Here is an 18202-nt window from a genome sequence, read left to right on the forward strand (position 1 = left end):
GTATGGATGCGGGTATGTGAATGTGTGTGCACGTGTATGGATGCGGGTATGTGAATGTGTGTGCACGTGTATAGATGCGGGTATGTGAATGTGTGTGCACGTGTATAGATGCGGGTATGTGAATGAGTGTGCACGTGTATGGATGCGGGTATGTGAATGTGTGTTCACGTGTATAGATGCGGGTATGTGAATGTGTGCACGTGTATAGATGCGGGTATGTGAATGTGTGTGCACGTGTATAGACGTGGGTATGTGAATGTGTGTGCACGTGTATAGATGCGGGTATGTTAATGTGTGTGCACGTGTATAGATGCGGGTATGTGAATGTGTGCACGTGTATAGATGCGGGTATGTGAATGTGTGCACGTGTATGGATGCGGGTATGTGAATGTGTGTTCACGTGTATAGATGCGGGTATGTAAATGTGTGCACGTGTATGGATGCGGGTATGTGAATGTGTGTCACGTGTATAGATGCGGGTATGTGAATGTGTGTGCACGTGTATAGATGCGGGTATGTGAATGAGTGTGCACGTGTATGGATGCGGGTATGTGAATGTGTGTTCACGTGTATAGATGCGGGTATGTGAATGTGTGCACGTGTATGGATGCGGGTATGTGAATGTGTGTGCACGTGTATGGATGCGGGTATGTGAATTTGTGTGCACGTGTATAGATGCGGGTGTGTGAATGTGTGTGCACGTGTATAGATGCGGGTATGTGAATGAGTGTGCACGTGTATAGATGCGGGTATGTGAATGAGTGTGCACGTGTATAGATGCGGGTATGTGAATGAGTGTGCACGTGTATAGATGCGGGTATGTGAATGTGTGTGCATGTGTATAGATGCGGGTATGTGAATATGTGCACGTGTATAGATGCGGGTATGTGAATGTGTGTGCACGTGTATAGATGCGGGTATGTGAATGAGTGTGCACGTGTATAGATGCGGGTATGTGAATGAGTGTGCACGTGTATAGATGCGGGTATGTGAATGAGTGTGCACGTGTATAGATGCGGGTATGTGAATGAGTGTGCACGTGTATAGATGCGGGTATGTGAATGTGTGTGCACGTGTATAGATGCGGGTATGTGAATGAGTGTGCACGTGTATAGATGCGGGTATGTGAATGAGTGTGCACGTGTATAGATGCGGGTATGTGAATGTGTGTGCACGTGTATAGATGCGGGTATGTGAATGAGTATGCACGTGTATAGATGCAGGTATGTGAATGAGTGTGCACGTGTATAGATGCAGGTATGTGAATGTGTGTGCACTTGTATAGATGCGGGTATGTGAATGAGTGTGCACGTGTATAGATGCGGGTATGTGAATGTGTGTGCACGTGTATAGATGCGGGTATGTGAATGTGTGTGCACGTGTATAGATGCGGGTATGTGAATGTGTGTGCATGTGTATAGATGCGGGTATGTGAATGTGTGTGCACGTGTATAGATGCAGGTATCTGAATGAGTGCACGTGTATAGATGCGGGTATGTGAATGTGTGCACATATATAGATGCGGGTATGTGAATGAGTGTGCACGTGTATAGATGCGGGTATGTGAATGAGTATGCACGTGTATAGATGCAGGTATGTGAATGAGTGTGCACGTGTATAGATGCAGGTATGTGAATGTGTGTGCACGTGTATAGATGCGGGTATGTGAATGAGTGTGCATGTGTATAGATGCAGGTATGTGAATGTGTGTGCACTTGTATAGATGCGGGTATGTGAATGAGTGTGCACGTGTATAGATGCGGGTATGTGAATGTGTGTGCACGTGTATAGATGCGGGTATGTGAATGAGTGTGCATGTGTATAGATGCGGGTATGTGAATGAGTGTGCACGTGTATAGATGCGGGTATGTGAATGTGTGTGCACGTGTATAGATGCGGGTATGTGAATGAGTGTGCACGTGTATAGATGCAGGTATGTGAATGAGTGTGCACGTGTATAGATGCAGGTATGTGAATGAGTGTGCACGTGTATAGACGCGGGTATGTGAATGTGTGTGTACGTGTATAGACACGAGTATGTGAATGTGTGTGCACGTGTATAGATGCGGGTATGTGAATGTGTGCACGTGTATAGATGCGGGTATGTGAATGAGTGTGCACGTGTATAGATGCGGATATGTGAATGTGTGTGCACGTGTATAGACGCGGTTATGTGAATGTGTGTTCACGTGTATAGATGCGTGTATGTGAATGTGTGCACGTGTATAGATGCGGGTATGTGAATGTGTGTACGTGTATAGATGCGGGTATGTGAATGTGTGTGCACGTGTATAGATGCGGGGATGTGAATGAGTGTGCACGTGTATAGATGCGGGTATGTTAATGTGTGTGCACGTGTATAGATGCGGGTATGTGAATGTGTGCACGTGTATAGATGCGGGTATGTGAATGTGTGCACATGTATAGATGCGGGTATGTGAATGTGTGTGCATGTGTATAGATGCGAGTATGTGAATGTGTGTGCACGTGTATAGATACGGGTATGTGAATGTGTGTGCACGTGTATAGATGCAGGTATGTGAGTGCATCTGCGCGTGTATATGGGTACGTGAGTGCGTGTGTATATATGCATGTGCATGTGCGCATGTACACATGTGTGCATCAGAGATAATGGTAACAAGCTCTCCTGTGTCCCAGGCACTGAGCTAAACCCTTCCATGGTGAAATGTCCACAAGAGCCCCAGGATCTGTTGCTCTCAGGAGCCCCTTTGGGCATTGGAAGCCACTGAGGTTGAGAGAGGCCTCGGGGCACCTTGTCCAGGGCCCCCAGTGAGTCTGGGAAGCCGCACTTTGCTGATCTGCAGGACGGGGTCCCAGGGATGACCAGCTGTCTCGTCTTTGTAGCGGGAAGTCAAGGCCTCCATCAGCCTTTTCATGTCTTATGTGCACACCACCGTCAATGACATGTCCAAGGTGTACCTGGCTACCGAGAGGCGCTACAACTACACCACGCCCAAAACCTTTCTGGAGCAGATCAAGCTGTACCAGAACCTGCTGGCCAAGAAGAGAACGGAGCTGGCTGCCAAAGTCGAGAGGCTGGAGAACGGCCTGATGAAGCTGCAGGGCACGGCTTCCCAGGTAGGTGGCGGCGGGCAGCTGCCAGCTCCCAGGACCCGCTACTGTCATGCTTCTGTGGGCTGGTCACACCGGGGCTCAGCACTGCCTGAAGTAAGATGAGCATGCTTCCTGCCTTCGGGAAGCTTTCAGTTAGTGTACCTGTCATAGCAAAGACTCAGAACGCTTTCACAGTGCTGCTCATGGCTCATGCAGAGGGTGCTTGGCACAGGTGATGGCTCCTGTCCCGTGTCTGGTGAGATTTGATCTCGAAGCCCAATGCAGTCAGTGAAAATGCATTTGTTCATTCGTAAATGCCGTTCTTATTATGTTGCCCGGCTCAAAAAGCTTCCTGGATGCTCTCCTGTATGCCGTTTTGATTTTTATGGGTTCTACCTGCTTCAAACACCCTCCATCGTGCAGTCCCGGCTCCTTCGTCTTTATTGCCCACCGTTGACACCTGCGGGGGGGCCTGAAAATTGCCGCCACCTCCCTGCTGGAGTGATGAACAAACTAAGGCCTCTCACTTGCTTCTGAGGGAGCTTTTGGACCCCTGCCTCCCTAAACTCTCACCATCACTCTCCCATCAGCCTGGAGGGCCCTGGCCAGCCCTGACTGCTCAGCACTGCAACTCAGTTGGCATTTGAGACAGAGCCTCACTGTGTCATCCAAGCTGGAATGCAGTGGTGCAGTCATGGCTCACTGCAGCCTCATCTTCCTGGGCTCAAGCGATCCTCCTACCTCAGCCTCCCAGGTAGCGGGGACCACAGGTGCAGGCCACCATGCCTGGCTAATTTTTTTATTATTATTTTTATACAGACAGGGTCTTGCTGCGTTGCCCAGGCTGCAGTTCATGTTTTTCTATTCAGTCACCTTGCCAATTCCTCTGAGCACCAGGAATGTCTCATACTTGTGACCCCGTGTACACAGTCAGTGTTCAATCAATACTTACTTTTAAGATATTGAAAAGACCCTCCAAAACGAGTCACTGGGAATCGTCGGACACCGCCCTGCCGTCTGCCCCTCATGTGCAGGGTGACATGCGTTGGCTGTGGCCCACGCTTGCCGTTTCTTGCTTTCTCCCTCCCCAGGTGGATGACTTGAAAGCCAAGCTGGCGATTCAGGAGGCTGAGCTCAAGCAGAAGAATGAGAGTGCAGATAAATTGATCCAGGTGGTCGGCATCGAGACCGAGAAGGTCAGCAAAGAGAAGGCCATTGCTGACGAGGAAGAAGTCAAGGTCGAGGTCATCAATAAGGTAGGCAGAGGCAGCCCAGTGTGGCCTCAGCAGGGTTGCGGCACTGGCCAGGCCTCCCGGGTCTCCCCATGTGGTCACGTGCCGCCAACAGACACGGAAAAGGCTGAGACCTACCTAGACGAATGAGGTTCCTAAACCAGCGGGTCCCTGGAAGGAGGGCATCTCTCTCAGGTGAGGGCCCCCGCTCACAAGTGGGCTTTCCTTGGAAAGCTCCCATCCCTGCAGCCCAGCTCCTCAATGTTCAGCCCCCAGCGCGCAGTGGCAGCCTTACCAGGAGCTTGCGAGAAATGCAGGTTCTCGGGCACCAGCTCAGCTCTGCTGAATGGGGCCTGCATGTTAACGAGATGCCCTCAATCCGTGACCATGGGAGGGGTTGAGAAGACCTCACTGGAGCCTGGTCCTCGGACGTGCCGCTCTGGACCCCCACAGAGGGTAGGATGTCATTGGCCAGGTGTGGGCTTCTATTGGCAAGACCAGCTCCCAATACATCAACGTGGGTTTAAGATCTCTCAAAGTGATCACGTGGTCAGTGAAAAAGAGAGACAAGGAGAAAGTTTTCCTTCAAGCTGGGCCCAGGGGAGACACCACATAATGCGGCTCCGTGGATGCCTGACGTTCCCCTGAAAACCTGTTTTTTATGGTGCTCTTTCAGTGGGGGAGGGGGAGTGAGGTTATGCAAAGTTTCGGTGATAATCACACAAAAAGAATACATTTGCAAAAACTGGTGCACAAAAATCACAACGTGGTATTATAAAAGCAGAACAATGTAAAGATAACTTTCTGTGTGTCAGCATAGAAATCATACACCTTAGCAAGAATAGAGGTTAAACATAAACTTAGGATGATCAGCAAGAACATACTGGGCTCACAGCTACAGGGGGAACAGGATCTGACACAGGACAACCAGCCCGACCACAAGAACCACAAGAGGACGGGGCCGCCGTGCAGGCCTGGGGGAGCCGTGGGAGGAGAAAGACTTTTACATCCTTCTCTCCACCACAGAGACAGGTGCCCCTCATGCGTCCGTTTATAGGCTCTCCAGAAGCGTCGCATTCCCTTTCCAGGGCTCTAATCAATATGCCTTTCCTGGGAAAGGAATCCGGGTAATAAGCCTCTCCATCACATGTCCACGTATAGGTTCTCTGCAACGGGAAGCCCGTTACACGCTGTCATTTCTCTCCAGCAGTCAAGCTGTGTGGTTAGTCCCTTTCACAGGGTTCCTGTTTTTACCAGAACAGTTCAGCAGAGCCAAAGTTACAAGTCACATGTCTGCATTTCACATTATCCTTCATTTTCTCAACTACAATCGGTACAGTAAGTAACAAGCATCACAAAGCAAATAACTCATTTCAGGAAAACCAGATTCTAAGAGAATTTACAGGTTAAAAATCAACAATTTCTTCTCGTTATTTCAGATAGCTTGGGTTTTGCCAGTTCTTCCAGAAGTGTGGGGTTGCTCAGTCACCACAGAGAGGTTCAGAGTATTCCCAGCAGGCTCCTTGCTGGTTTATGGGGTGGCCGAGGTTGAGAACTGCTGCTTAGTGGGGGCGTCTTCACCTTTGGAGCCTGGAGGCCCACAGCATCATTGGCAACTTCAGATCACCCCTCCCTGGGTGCTTTTTTTTGTCATCAGTCCCACATCCATGTAATTATTTAAATTAAGAGCATTCCAGTCATTGCCCACTGTCTGCTGAGTGAGTGAATGAACTTGTGCATGAATAAAGGAGTTTCTGCTTTCTTAGAGGAGGAATGAGCTGTACACTCGGAAATGTTCCATTTTAGAGGGATTATGAAACAGCCCCAGAAACAATAAGGTCGAAAAGCCAGGGTGGTCTGGGTGGCCCCTGGATTTCCCCTCCAGTCTTGCAAGCTCAGGCCGGTAGAAGGAACAGTTCCCGTGCCAGAATCCCACCCACTGCTGAGGCACTCCTCATTCTGACCTGAGGGGGTGGGGCAGAGCAGAGGAGGCAGGGGAGGAAAGTGGGCTTCAGACAGCGGCCAGGTGCGCACGGAGGGATATTGGCAAAGGAGCACAGTTAGCAAATGCAGCAAATGAGCAGGGGCCGGAGGGGCAGCCTTTCTGTGGAGCTCAGACCTGCTGGGGCTGAGCCAGCCCTTGCCACTGCTGCCTACACACGCACACATGCACATGCATGTATGCACATACACTTGCATGCACGTGCACCACATATGTATAGATGCACACACACATACAGGCACACACACACCCCCACAGGCAGATGGACAGACCTTCAGTGACCTCTCCTGTCCATCTTCCTTCCAGAATGTCACTGAGAAGCAAAAGGCTTGTGAAACGGACCTGGCCAAAGCAGAACCAGCCCTGCTGGCTGCGCAGGAGGCTCTGGACACTCTGAATAAGGTAAAGGGGGAGGAAAGAAAGGGGACCCCTGGCCCGGTGGAGAGGAAGCGGCCTTCCCTGTTGGCGTGGGTGGTGACGCACTCACAGTGGCTTCCTTGGACCTGACGCAAACTCCCATCGGACCCATCCTGTCTGTGGCTTGCAGAACAACCTGACAGAGCTGAAGTCCTTCGGGTCCCCCCCGGACGCTGTGGTCAACGTCACTGCTGCTGTCATGATCCTGACGGCACCCGGGGGCAAGATCCCCAAGGACAAGAGCTGGAAGGCGGCCAAGATCATGATGGGCAAGGTGGACACCTTCTTAGACTCCCTGAAGAGGTTCGACAAGGAGCACATCCCCGAGGCCTGCCTGAAGGCCTTCAAGTGAGTTGGGGCTGGGCCTTGCGTCTGGGCTGCCCTCCGATCCTCCAGCAGGTCAAGGTGGGGTGCTGAGGTGAAGCATGGCCCCAGCCTCCGGGGCCTGTGGCTCAGAATCTAGGTAGCCCCTTCCCCATACAGCACCCCAAGAACACAAGCTCAGCAGCAGGAACCCTCGGGCCACAGGTCTGTGAGAGAGGCCAGCCAGGCCCCACAGAGGTCGCCCCTGTGAGAGCAGCTGACCACACAAGCACATGCATGCAACATGAATACATGTAGCCACAAATGCAGTGCACACACGCACGTACAAAATGCACACATGTCACATACATACAGCTGTATACATGTACATAAACACATGCATACAAACGTGTACACATGAATGCAGTGCACACAATCCACAGGCATGCACACATGAATACATGTAGCCACAAATGCAGTGCACACACGCACACACGTACAAAATGCACATGTCACATACAGCTGTATACATGTACGTGAACACATACATGCACACAAACATGTACACATGAATGCAGTGCACACAATCCACATGCACACACATGAATACATGTAGCCACAAATGCAGTGCACACATGTACACACGTACAAAATGCACACATCACATACATACAGCTGTATACATGTACATAAACATACATGGACACAAAAGTGTGTACACATGAATGCAGTGCACACAATCCACATGTATGCACACATGAATACATGTAGCCACGAATGCAGTGCACACATGCACATATGTACAAAATGCACACACATCACATACACATTTATACATGTATGTAAGCACGTACATGCACACATAAACGTACACATGAAGGCAGTGCACACAGTCTGCATGCATGTGCACATGAATACATGTAGCAATGAATGCAATGCACACGTGCACATTCATATGTATACACATATATGCACATGTGAACACGTGTACCTGTGAATGCCATACATACAAAATGCACACATAAGCACACATGTACACACATAAGCACACACGTGCAGACAGGCATGCACGGTGAATGGTCACATGCCTGAGGCCCTGCCATGCATCTTTCCTCCTTTCACTGGCCTGACCGTAGAGGTCCTTCATCTGGAGGGACAGGACTGGCAGTGGCTCCCTCTGGGATGGCCTGTGGGACTTGGGAAGGGTGCCATGTGGACTCCATCTTTGACCCCATAAATGTCAACATGCTGGCATTCTTAGGGTGCTCCACTCTGTGAGTGTCCGGCCTGTCTCCCACCGAGGACCACACCCTATGACCCCAGTGACCCCAGCGACCCCAGCTAGGACCCCAGTACCTCCCAGCTCCCATATGGGAGGAAGAGGGTGGGACTACTGAAAAACATCTCGTAAACATACAATAAAGTACAAGAGAATAAAACAAGAACACCTGTAGGGCTACCCTAGGGTGTTGCCACTATCAATCAACATTTGATATATTTCTTTTCAGTCTTTTTTCTAAGGTGTTTTTTTTAGTTGAAGTGATTCTTGTGCCTCAGCCTCCTGATTAGCTGGGACTACAGGCATGCACCACCATGCCTGGCTAAGAAGTGTTTTAATAACACAGGGAAAAATTATTTTTGTGTGTGATAATATTAAGTAAGAACTGAAAGTGGAATCAATGTATGTATACAGTATTATTTCTTTTTTTTTTTTGAGATGCAGTCTCATTCTGTCACCCAGGCTGGAGTGCAGTGGAGCAATCTCAGCTCACTGCAACCTCCACCTCCCAGGTTCAGGCGATTCTCCTATCTCAGCCTCCTGAGTAGCTGGGATCACAGGCACATACCACCATGCCTGGGTAATTTTTGTATTTTTAGTAGAGACAGGGTTTCACCTTGTTGGTCAGACTGGTCTCAAACCACTGACCTCGTGATCCGCCTGCCTCAGCCTCCCAAAGTGCTGGGATTACAGAGGTGAGCCACCCTACCCAGCCTCACACCTTTAATCTTTAATCCCAGCACTTTGAGAGGCCAAAGCAGGAGAACTGCCTGAGCCTAGGAGTTCGAGACCAGCCTGGGCAACAAAGAAAGACCTTGTCTCTACAAAAAATTTTAAAAATTAGCCAGTCATGGTGGTATGTGCCTGTAGTCCCAGCTATTCAGGAGGCTAAGGTGGGAGGATCACTTGAGCTCGGGAGGACAGAGCTGCTGTGAGCTGTGATCACACATCACTGTACTACAGCCTGGGTGACACAGTGAGACCCTATCCCCCCCCAAAAAAAAAACCAGTAAATTTGATTTTCTTAACTTTATTGTGTATGATCTTACCATACAGTAATCATAAGTTCTCAGCTTTTCCTGCTCTGGTGAATATTTAGGCTGTCTCCATTTGGCTGTTATAAATGAGGCCTCCATGAATGTTGCCTTCTATCACCCCACAACCTTCTGGGCTGCCCTCTGCCCACACGGGGTGGTGTGTGTTGGGAAATGCTCCCTAATTTTAATAGCAGCCTACAGGCAGCATAAGTAGACCATGGCAAGAAATGATGGGCTCTGCTCCCAACCTCAGTTCAAACGATGTTTCAGTTAACATTTCGGGCCGGGTGGTGGCTCACACCTGTAATCCCAGCATGAGCCAGTGCGCCCAGGCCGAGGTGGGCAGATCACAAGGTCAAAAGATCGAGACCATCCTGGCCAACGTGGTAAAACCCCATCTCTACTAAAGATACAAAACAAAATTATTAGCTGGGTGTGGTGGTGCGAGCCTATAGTCCCAGCTACTCAGGAGGCTGAGGCAGGAGAATTGCTTGAACTCAGGAGGCGGAGGTTGCAGTGAGCCGAGATCACTCCACTGCACTCCAGCCTGGGTGACAGAATGAGACTCCATCTCAAAAAAAAAAAAAAAAAAAAAAAAAAACATGTTGAATTGCCCATTCGGATTTCTTTCTGCAGGCAGTTCAGTTGGTCATATCTAACAGTGTTGGTGTCATCTTTTAAAACACTGGTTTCTGGAGGGCCTAAACCGCACCGTGGGTGTTTTTCTTGGTCCCTGTGCTGTCCCCGCAGAGTGCGACACTGGCAGCAGCATCTCTTGTGCGCCTCATCCCTGTAACCTGATAGTTTTGGTCTCCCAGTGCCCAGTTGGAAGGCGGAACCGGTGGGGGGTGGCCTCTACGGCCTGTGTGAATCCTAACACTGTCCCTCCAGAGCTGTGCCGCGTTGGGCAAGACACTCAGCCTCTCTGGGCCTGCTTTGCCAGAGCAGAACAGGGTGAGTACTCCGGCCTTCTGGTGTTCCCTCGCCAGGCCCTACCAAGGCAACCCGACGTTTGACCCCGAGTTCATCCGCTCCAAGTCCACGGCCGCCGCCGGCCTGTGCTCCTGGTGTATCAACATCGTTCGCTTCTATGAGGTCTACTGTGACGTGGCGCCCAAGAGGCAGGCCCTGGAGGAGGCCAATGCAGAGCTGGCAGAGGCGCAGGAGAAGCTGTCCCGGATCAAAAACAAGATTGCTGTAAGTGCTGGCTCTCTCCCGTCCCGCAAAACACCAGAGCTCCTGGCTCGCACTGCCGGTCAATATCTCCATTTAAAATGGACCGGCGCGGCCCGCTGTCAGCATTACTGAGCAGTGCGAGAGGATGCAGGCAGCGGGAAGGGCCAGATGGTGCCGGGAGCTGCTTGGCGTCCTTGGCCTCCATGCTCCAGAGGGCTCTCAGCCTTTGTGGGAGCCTTTTCCATACTTGGCGCTGACAGCGCCCAGCCCTGCTGCCACTACAGGGTGCTAGGAGGCCTCGGGGGGTTTCCAGCACCTTTCCAACCTGGTTTTGCAGGAACTTAATGCCAACCTGAGCAACCTAACCTCAGCGTTTGAAAAAGCGACAGCTGAGAAAATCAAGTGTCAGCAAGAGGCCGATGCCACGAACAGGATGATCTCCCTGGCGAACAGGTATCGGCTCCTCCCGGGACCACGCTCCTGCTCTCAGACCCCCTCGAAAGGGACTAGCCCACAGAAGGGCCTTGGGAGGAAGGGGAGGGAGCCCAGGTGGAAGCAGCCAGGTTGCCACTTCCACTTTTTGAGCTCAGAGTAATCGGGATAAACCGTGGCCTCCACGAAATATGACCGCATGGTTCCAAGTAACCACATTGGCTGGGGACGCTGCGTCCCACGGGGCTTGCTCTGGGGCGTGACTCGGACATAACCCACTGGCACCCACAACGTGGCTTCCAGGGTCATTTCACAGCCAGTGGACAGTCATCTCACAGGTCACATCACGGTTTGGGGCTCCAGAGCAGTGCTGTCCCCTAGGAATATGAAGCAAGATGACAGATGTGGATTTGCCATCTCAACTCTTCCAGCAGCCACATTTAAAAAGTACAGAGGCTGGCCGGGTGCGGTGGCTCATACCTGTAATCCCGGCAGTTTGGGAGGCCAAGGCAGGCAGATCACTGGAGGTCAGGAGTTCAAGACCAACCTGGACAACATGGTGAAATCCCATCTCTACTAAAAATACAAAAATTAGCCAGGCATGGCAGTGCGCAACTGTAGTCCCAGCACTTGGGGGGCTGAAGTGGGAGTTTGAAACCAACCTGGGCAACATAGTGACACCCCATCTGTACAAAAAAAAAATTTTTTAAGTACAAAGAAACAGTTGTAATTATAATGTTATTTAACCCTAAATATCCAAACTATTATTTTAACACATAACCAATATAAAAATTATCAATGAGGGCCGGGCATGGTGGCTCACACCTGTAATCCCAGCACTTTGGGAGGCTGAGGTGGGCGAATCACCTGAGTTTGGGAGTTTGAGACCAGCCTGACCAACATGGAGAAACTCTGTCTTTACAAAAAATACAGAATTAGTTGGGCATGGTGGCTCATGCCTGTATTCCCAGCTACTCAGGAGGCTGAGGCAGGAGAATTGCTTGAACCCAGGAGGCGGAGGTTGCGGTGAGCCGAGATCGCGCCATTGCACTCCAGCCTGGAAAACAAGAGTGAAACTCCGTCTCAAAAAAAAAAAAATTATCAATGAGGTGTTTTCAGTGCTTGTTTTCATCCTGAGCCCTAAGATCCTGCGTGGTGTTTTTTTCTTTTTTTGATACAGATTCTCACTCTGTCACCCAGGCTGGAGTGCAGTGGCACGTTCTTGGCTCACTGCAATTTCCACCCCCTGGGTTCAAGTGAAGTGGTGCCTCAACTTCCCAAGTAGCTGAGACCACAGGCGCCCGCCACCACACCCGGCTAATTTTTGTATTTTTAGCAGAGATGGGGTTTCACCGTGTTGGCCAGTCTGGTCTCAAACTCCTGACCTCAAGTGATCCGCCCGCCTCACCCTCCCAAAGTGCTGCGATTACAGGCGTGAGCTGCCGCACCCGGCCCCTTCATGCCTTTTATACACAGAGCACATCTCAGGACATGGTCCCAGTGTTGGGAGCCGCAGGGCTGACAGCTGCCTGCTGAATAATGCAACTTGGCAGTAGCCCTTTCCCGTTCTCACAAGGGAGCACTGGGAGCCTCAGCAGAGCCTGGGGCTGAGTCTGTTCCAGGCCCTCAGGCTGTGTTTTCTCCTCCCCGGTGTGGCCAGCACTGATGGGCCAGTGGTGAGGTGATGCCCCAGGCTGCATGAGGCTGGCCTTCAGGGTGGTGCCCCGGGTCCGAGGGATTTGACCTCACCTGCCAAATCGAAGTGGTCTCTAGGTCACTGGGAAGTAAGAGCTGCTCAGATGGTGCCACAGACAGACCTCAGTGGCCCTAACGGGCGACGTGGATTTGGAACAAACCTGCCAACGCATTCAGACCCGTGGTGCGTCATTTAGGGTCAGGGACCAGCCCTCAAGCTGGTGGCCTAAGGAGCATGAGGCACACTGTGGAGTCCAGTGCCCACTCCATGTAGGGCCAGGTGCCCTCTGAATGCCACATCGTCCCGTGGCCACCATGGTCCCTACTCGGGCTCTGTCACCAGCTGGTTGAGATGGTGCTCAGTGGTGTCTGGCAGCGTCTTCAGCACAGGGGAGAGGTGACCAGACGGCATCAGCCATAGCTGGGTGTCAACGCAGGAGACCCGGGGAGGGAAACAGCATTCCCAGCGGCTGCCAAGAAGGTTTTTTTTTGAGATGAAATGCTGTGTCACCCAAGCTGGAGTGCGGTGGCTCAATCCTGGCTCACTGCCATCTCTGCCTCCCAGGTTCAAACAATTCTCCTGCCTCAGCCTCCTGAATAGCTGGGATTATAGGTACCTGCCACCATGCTGGCTAATTTTTGTATTTTTAGCAGAGACGGGGTTTCACCACGTTGGCCAAGCTGGTCTGGAACTGCTGACCTCAAGCGATCTGCCCGCCTCGGCCTCCCAAAGTGCTGGTATTACAGGTGTGAGCCACCGTGCCCAGCCCAAAAGTATGATTTGGATTTCTCTAAAGCGTTTCTTCCCGAAAACTTCCCAAAAGCATTTTCATCTGAACCACTGAGCCAGCTGCAGATGTGAAACTCTGAAGGTCCACGGAGGTGCAGAGGCGGAGGCTCGTCTGGTCCGGTCCTCTCACTTATGCGGATGTGTTGGATTTCCTCTCATTCCTTTTCAGGCTGGTGGGAGAGTTAGCATCGGAAAACGTCCGCTGGGCTGAGTCCGTGGAGAGCTTCAAACACCAGGGGATCACGCTGTGCGGGGACGTCCTGCTCATCTCAGCCTTCGCGTCCTACGTGGGCTACTTCACCAGGAAATACCGAAACGAGCTGATGGAGAAATTTTGGATCCCTTACATCCATAACTTAAAGGTAAGGAGTGGAGTCCTGGCTGAGCTTGGTGGCTCACGCCTGTAATGACAGCACTTGATGAGGCCAAGGCAGATGGATTACTTGAGGCCAGGAGTTCAAGACCAGCCTGGCCAGCATGGTGAAACTCCATCTCTATTAAAAATATTTTTTTAAAAATTAGCCAGGCATGGTGGTGGGTGACTTAATCTCAGCTACTAGGGAGGCTGAGGCAGGAGAATCACTTGAACCTGGGAGGCGGAGGTTGCAGTGAGCAGAGATTGTACCACTGCACTCCAGCCTGGGCAACAGAGCAAGACCCCATCTGAAAAAAAAAAGAGTTCTGTTCATCTATCAGGAAATTTGATGAAGTCCTGGCAAGCAGAACCAAATGGCACCTTGGCTTCCGTGATAAGACTCTGGCCCCTTTGGGGTTTAGAATGTGGCCCAGTGGCCAGGCGTGGTGGCTTACGCTTATAATCCCAGCACTTTGGGAGGCTGAGGCAGGTGGATCATCTGAGGTCAGGAGTTCAAAACCAGCCTGGGCAACATGGTAAAACCTATTCTGTACTAAAAATACAAAAATTAGCTGGGCATGGTGGCGGGTACCTGTAATTCCCAGCTACTTAGGAGGCTGAGGCAGGAGAATCGCTCAAACCCAAAAGGCAGAGGTTGCAGTGGGCTAAGATCGTGCCAATGCACTCCAGCCTGGGTGACACAGTGAGTGAGACTCTGTCCGGGAAAAAAAAAAAAAAGAACGTGGCCTGGTGTTGCTGTGCTGACATTGTTTCTGGCAAGTTACAAAGCTGCTCTGTCCGAAGTGATGGAAATGGCTGGCTTCTCTCTCCCGGGTCACCCTGCTGGTCCGCTCCTAACCGCAGAATCAGAGCATTATTTGGAGAGCTGTTTTCTAGTAAGTGATAAGGTCGCATCACTCCGCCTAAGAAAGCGTGCCTCCCTGGGCAGGTCCCCATCCCGATCACCAGTGGCCTGGATCCCTTGAGCCTGCTGACGGATGATGCGGACGTGGCCACTTGGAACAACCAGGGCCTCCCCAGCGACCGCATGTCCACCGAGAACGCCACCATCCTGTGCAACACTGAGCGCTGGCCGCTGATCGTGGATGCCCAGCTCCAAGGAAGCAAGTGGATCAAAAACAAGTATGGGAGTGGACTGAAAGCCATCCGCCTGGGACAGAAGAGGTGTGTGCAGGGGCAGGACCTGGGCCGAAGCCCCCCACCCCCAATTGCACACCTGTTCAGTGGAGGGGTGGGTCGTTAAATACAAGTACTGGCCCACAGGTTTTAAATTTGGCAGGGGGAGCAGCACCAGGAGTAAGGAATGAAATTAGGAGCTCTCTTCCCCTCTCCCCACCACCTGCTGCTCCTGCAGGGAAAGGAGAGTGAGTCGGAGGCTCAGGCCTGGGGTTCCCTCCTGCTTGGCCATTAGCTGGCTGCTGGTCATGTTCTTGGCTCTGATGGTCTGTGTTCCCATCACAGATGAGAAAAAAGGGCTAGAACAGCTCAGGGGCAGTGCTGCTCTGCCTGCCTTCCTGTCGGTGCTGGAAAATCCAGTGAGGTGTGGATATGACAACGTTTGCCTCTGTGGCCATAAAGCTACTCAAAGCTGCTTCTAGGCCAGGCACGGTGGCTCATACCTCAATTCCAGCACTCTGGGAGGCCGAGGCAGGAGGATTGCTTGAGGTCAGGAGTTTGAAACCAGGCTGAGCAACACAGACCTCATCTCTATAAAAAACGAACAAAAAACCTAGTTGGGTGTGGTGTGGTGGCATATGCCTCTAGTCCCAGCTACTCAGGAGGCTGAGATGGGTGCATCACTGGAGCCTGGGAGGTCACGGTTGCAGTGAACCCTGCTCATGCCACTGCACTCCAGCCTGGGCGACAGAATGAGACCTTGTCTCAAAATAAACAAAACTGCTTCCATTTTCACCTCCATTCCCATAAGAGCACGGGGCGGTTTACAAAGGAGACCCTCAGCTCCTTTCAGGAAAGGGCGAGCTGGTGGGAACAAGCTCTGGACTCCCGGGTCGCCCCTCGTCTGGCACTGTCTCGCTCAGAGGGCGGGGGCTGCTGGTCGGCGCGCCCCTCTGCTGTGAACTGACTTCCGCGCTGTGCCTGCAGCTACCTGGACATCATCGAGCAGGCCATCTCGGAAGGGGACACCTTGCTCATTGAGAACATCGGCGAAACTGTGGACCCCGTGCTGGACCCGCTCCTGGGCAGGAACATGATTAAAAAGGGAAAGTGAGTTGTTTCCACCTCCGTGGCTTGAGCCAGGTAATCAGGGCCGGGGCCTGGGCGTGTGCGTGTCGAGGAAACACCCGGAGTTTCCTCTGCTTGCCTGGTAAGCAGCAGGGGCTTTGACAAAATGCCAACTGGCGGGAAGGAGCCCCAGCTCCCGAGGAAAGGTTGTGAAGAGGTGCCACATCCCAGTTATCAATATCCACGCCAGCATTTTATCAGTAATCACCTCCAGATGGTGAGGCTTAGAGGTGATGTCTTTCTTCTTTCTGTTCCTATGTATTTTGCAAATTTTGGGCATGTGTTAACCTTTAAAAATTCATGTGAAATTCATATAACAAAATATTAACTATCTTAAAGCGCACAATTCAAGAGCATTTCATACGCTCACAACGTTGTGCAAACACCACATCCATCCACTTCCGTCCCGGAAGGAAGCCCCATACCCACCATCCTTCATTCCGCTCCCTCCTGAGCCCTAGACACCCACCAATCCGCTTTCTGTGTCTGTGGATTTGCCTTTTATGGACATTTCACCTGAATACAATCACATAACATGTGTCTTTTTGTGTCTGGCTCTTTTTACTCAGTGTTTTGTTTCATTTTGTTCTTTGAGATGGAATCTGGCTCTGTCATCCAGGCTGGAGTGCAGTGGTACGATCTCTGCTCACTGCAGCCTCCACCTCCTGGGGTCAAATGATTGTCGTGCCTCAGCCTCCCAAGTAGCTGGGATTACAGGCACATGCCACCTCACTTGGCTTATTTTTGTGTTTTTAATAGAGATGGGGTTTCACCATGTTGGCCAGGCTGGTCTCGAACACCTGACCTCTGGTGATCCGCCTTCCTTGGCCTCCCAAAGTGCTGGGATTACAGGCATGAGCCGCTGCATCGGGCCTTTACTTAGCATGTTTTTGGGGTCATGCGTGTGGTTGCATGTGTTAGTACTTCATTCCTTTTTATGGCAGAATCATATCCCACTATTGTGTGGCTGTGCACATTTTGTTTGTTGACTCATCAGCTGATGCATGGAGTTTGTATTACTCATTTTATAATTATAAAAATTAAATCTACTTTAAAAATGTAAATGTCAGAGCTGACAGGCGCCACCTTTAAAGCAGAGACACCTACAGAAACCCAGAACAGGGGTGGCAAGTCAGCGTGCTGAGGCCCTAGACTCTGGGAAGAGCCTGGTGTGAGTGCTGAGGGGTGCAGCTAGCCAGGGGCCCCTCAAAGTGAGCCCAGCTACAAAGAGGGGACAGCAGGACATAGAGCCGGAGGGACACGCCCCTCCCCCGCACAGTGGATGAGCAGGCCCAGGGTTTCAGTCCTGTGAGCTTCCAGAATGGACTGGTGCTGGAAATGGGTCCGTGTGGAGGCCAGGCAGAGGGTTTCTACTGGGGCCCCCAGGAGAGCACAGCGTGCAGCCAGAGGGGCGTAAACCCCGCTGCAAAGATGAGCCCGCCCCCCGCCCCCATAACAGAGGAAAGAGCAGGTGCATCTCCCAGAAGGGCCCGTGTCCAGGGCCAGGGAGGAGGAACAGAGGAGGAGAGGCGTGCTGCTCTTCCGGGAGCAGGAGGAGTTGGAGGTGGCGGCCTGGCGGGGGTGAAAGGTGGTCTGTGCTTGCGAAGGCCCCTCTCCCTTCCTCCACCACCCGCCAGGTACATTAAGATCGGCGACAAGGAGGTAGAGTACCACCCCAAGTTCCGCCTGATCCTGCACACCAAGTACTTCAACCCGCACTACAAGCCGGAGATGCAGGCCCAGTGCACCCTCATCAACTTCCTGGTCACCAGGGACGGACTGGAGGACCAACTCTTGGCCGCTGTGGTGGCCAAAGAACGCCCAGATCTAGAACAGCTGAAGGTAACCGCCTCGAGGTCGGGTCACACGCGAGGCGGGGCTGTCCCACGCAGAGGGGGCGGGTCTCCGTGTGGGTCCCCGTGTGGGTCCCCGGTCACCATGAGGGTCCCCGGCCAGGGCTGCCAGCCCCGTGTGTGTCGTTGCTTCTCTCTGAAGCAACGTGTCCCTGTGGCATTGCAGCTTCTCATACGACAGAAAGGGTCATTTCCTTCCCCAGTTGCCCCCTCTTCCAGCTCCCAAATTTACTTCTAAATCACATGACCGCTTTGCTTAAAGAGCACGAGTCACTGTGGTCCTCAGAGGGC

The 18202-nt window shown here is 51.9% G+C and overlaps 1 protein-coding gene across 1 annotated transcript in view; it reads left to right on the forward strand.

The window, feature by feature from the left end:
• The window catches only part of DNAH17 (dynein axonemal heavy chain 17), a 169318-nt gene that overhangs the window by 122657 nt on the left and 28459 nt on the right, over nucleotides 1-18202 (forward strand). Inside the window, exons 56-65 of the mRNA XM_064369408.1 lie at nucleotides 2866-3099; nucleotides 4167-4331; nucleotides 6616-6711; nucleotides 6857-7074; nucleotides 10335-10542; nucleotides 10859-10974; nucleotides 13608-13800; nucleotides 14743-14978; nucleotides 15918-16040; nucleotides 17696-17900. Coding sequence (XP_064225478.1) covers nucleotides 2866-3099; nucleotides 4167-4331; nucleotides 6616-6711; nucleotides 6857-7074; nucleotides 10335-10542; nucleotides 10859-10974; nucleotides 13608-13800; nucleotides 14743-14978; nucleotides 15918-16040; nucleotides 17696-17900 — 1794 coding nt within the window. The remainder of the gene's footprint in view (nucleotides 1-2865; nucleotides 3100-4166; nucleotides 4332-6615; nucleotides 6712-6856; nucleotides 7075-10334; nucleotides 10543-10858; nucleotides 10975-13607; nucleotides 13801-14742; nucleotides 14979-15917; nucleotides 16041-17695; nucleotides 17901-18202) is intronic.

Source organism: Aotus nancymaae, unplaced genomic scaffold (genome assembly GCF_030222135.1).
Source record: "Aotus nancymaae isolate 86718 unplaced genomic scaffold, 86718_ANA_hifiasm-v0.15.2.pri h1tg000089l, whole genome shotgun sequence".
In the NCBI taxonomy this organism is placed as follows: Eukaryota; Metazoa; Chordata; class Mammalia; order Primates; family Aotidae; genus Aotus; species Aotus nancymaae.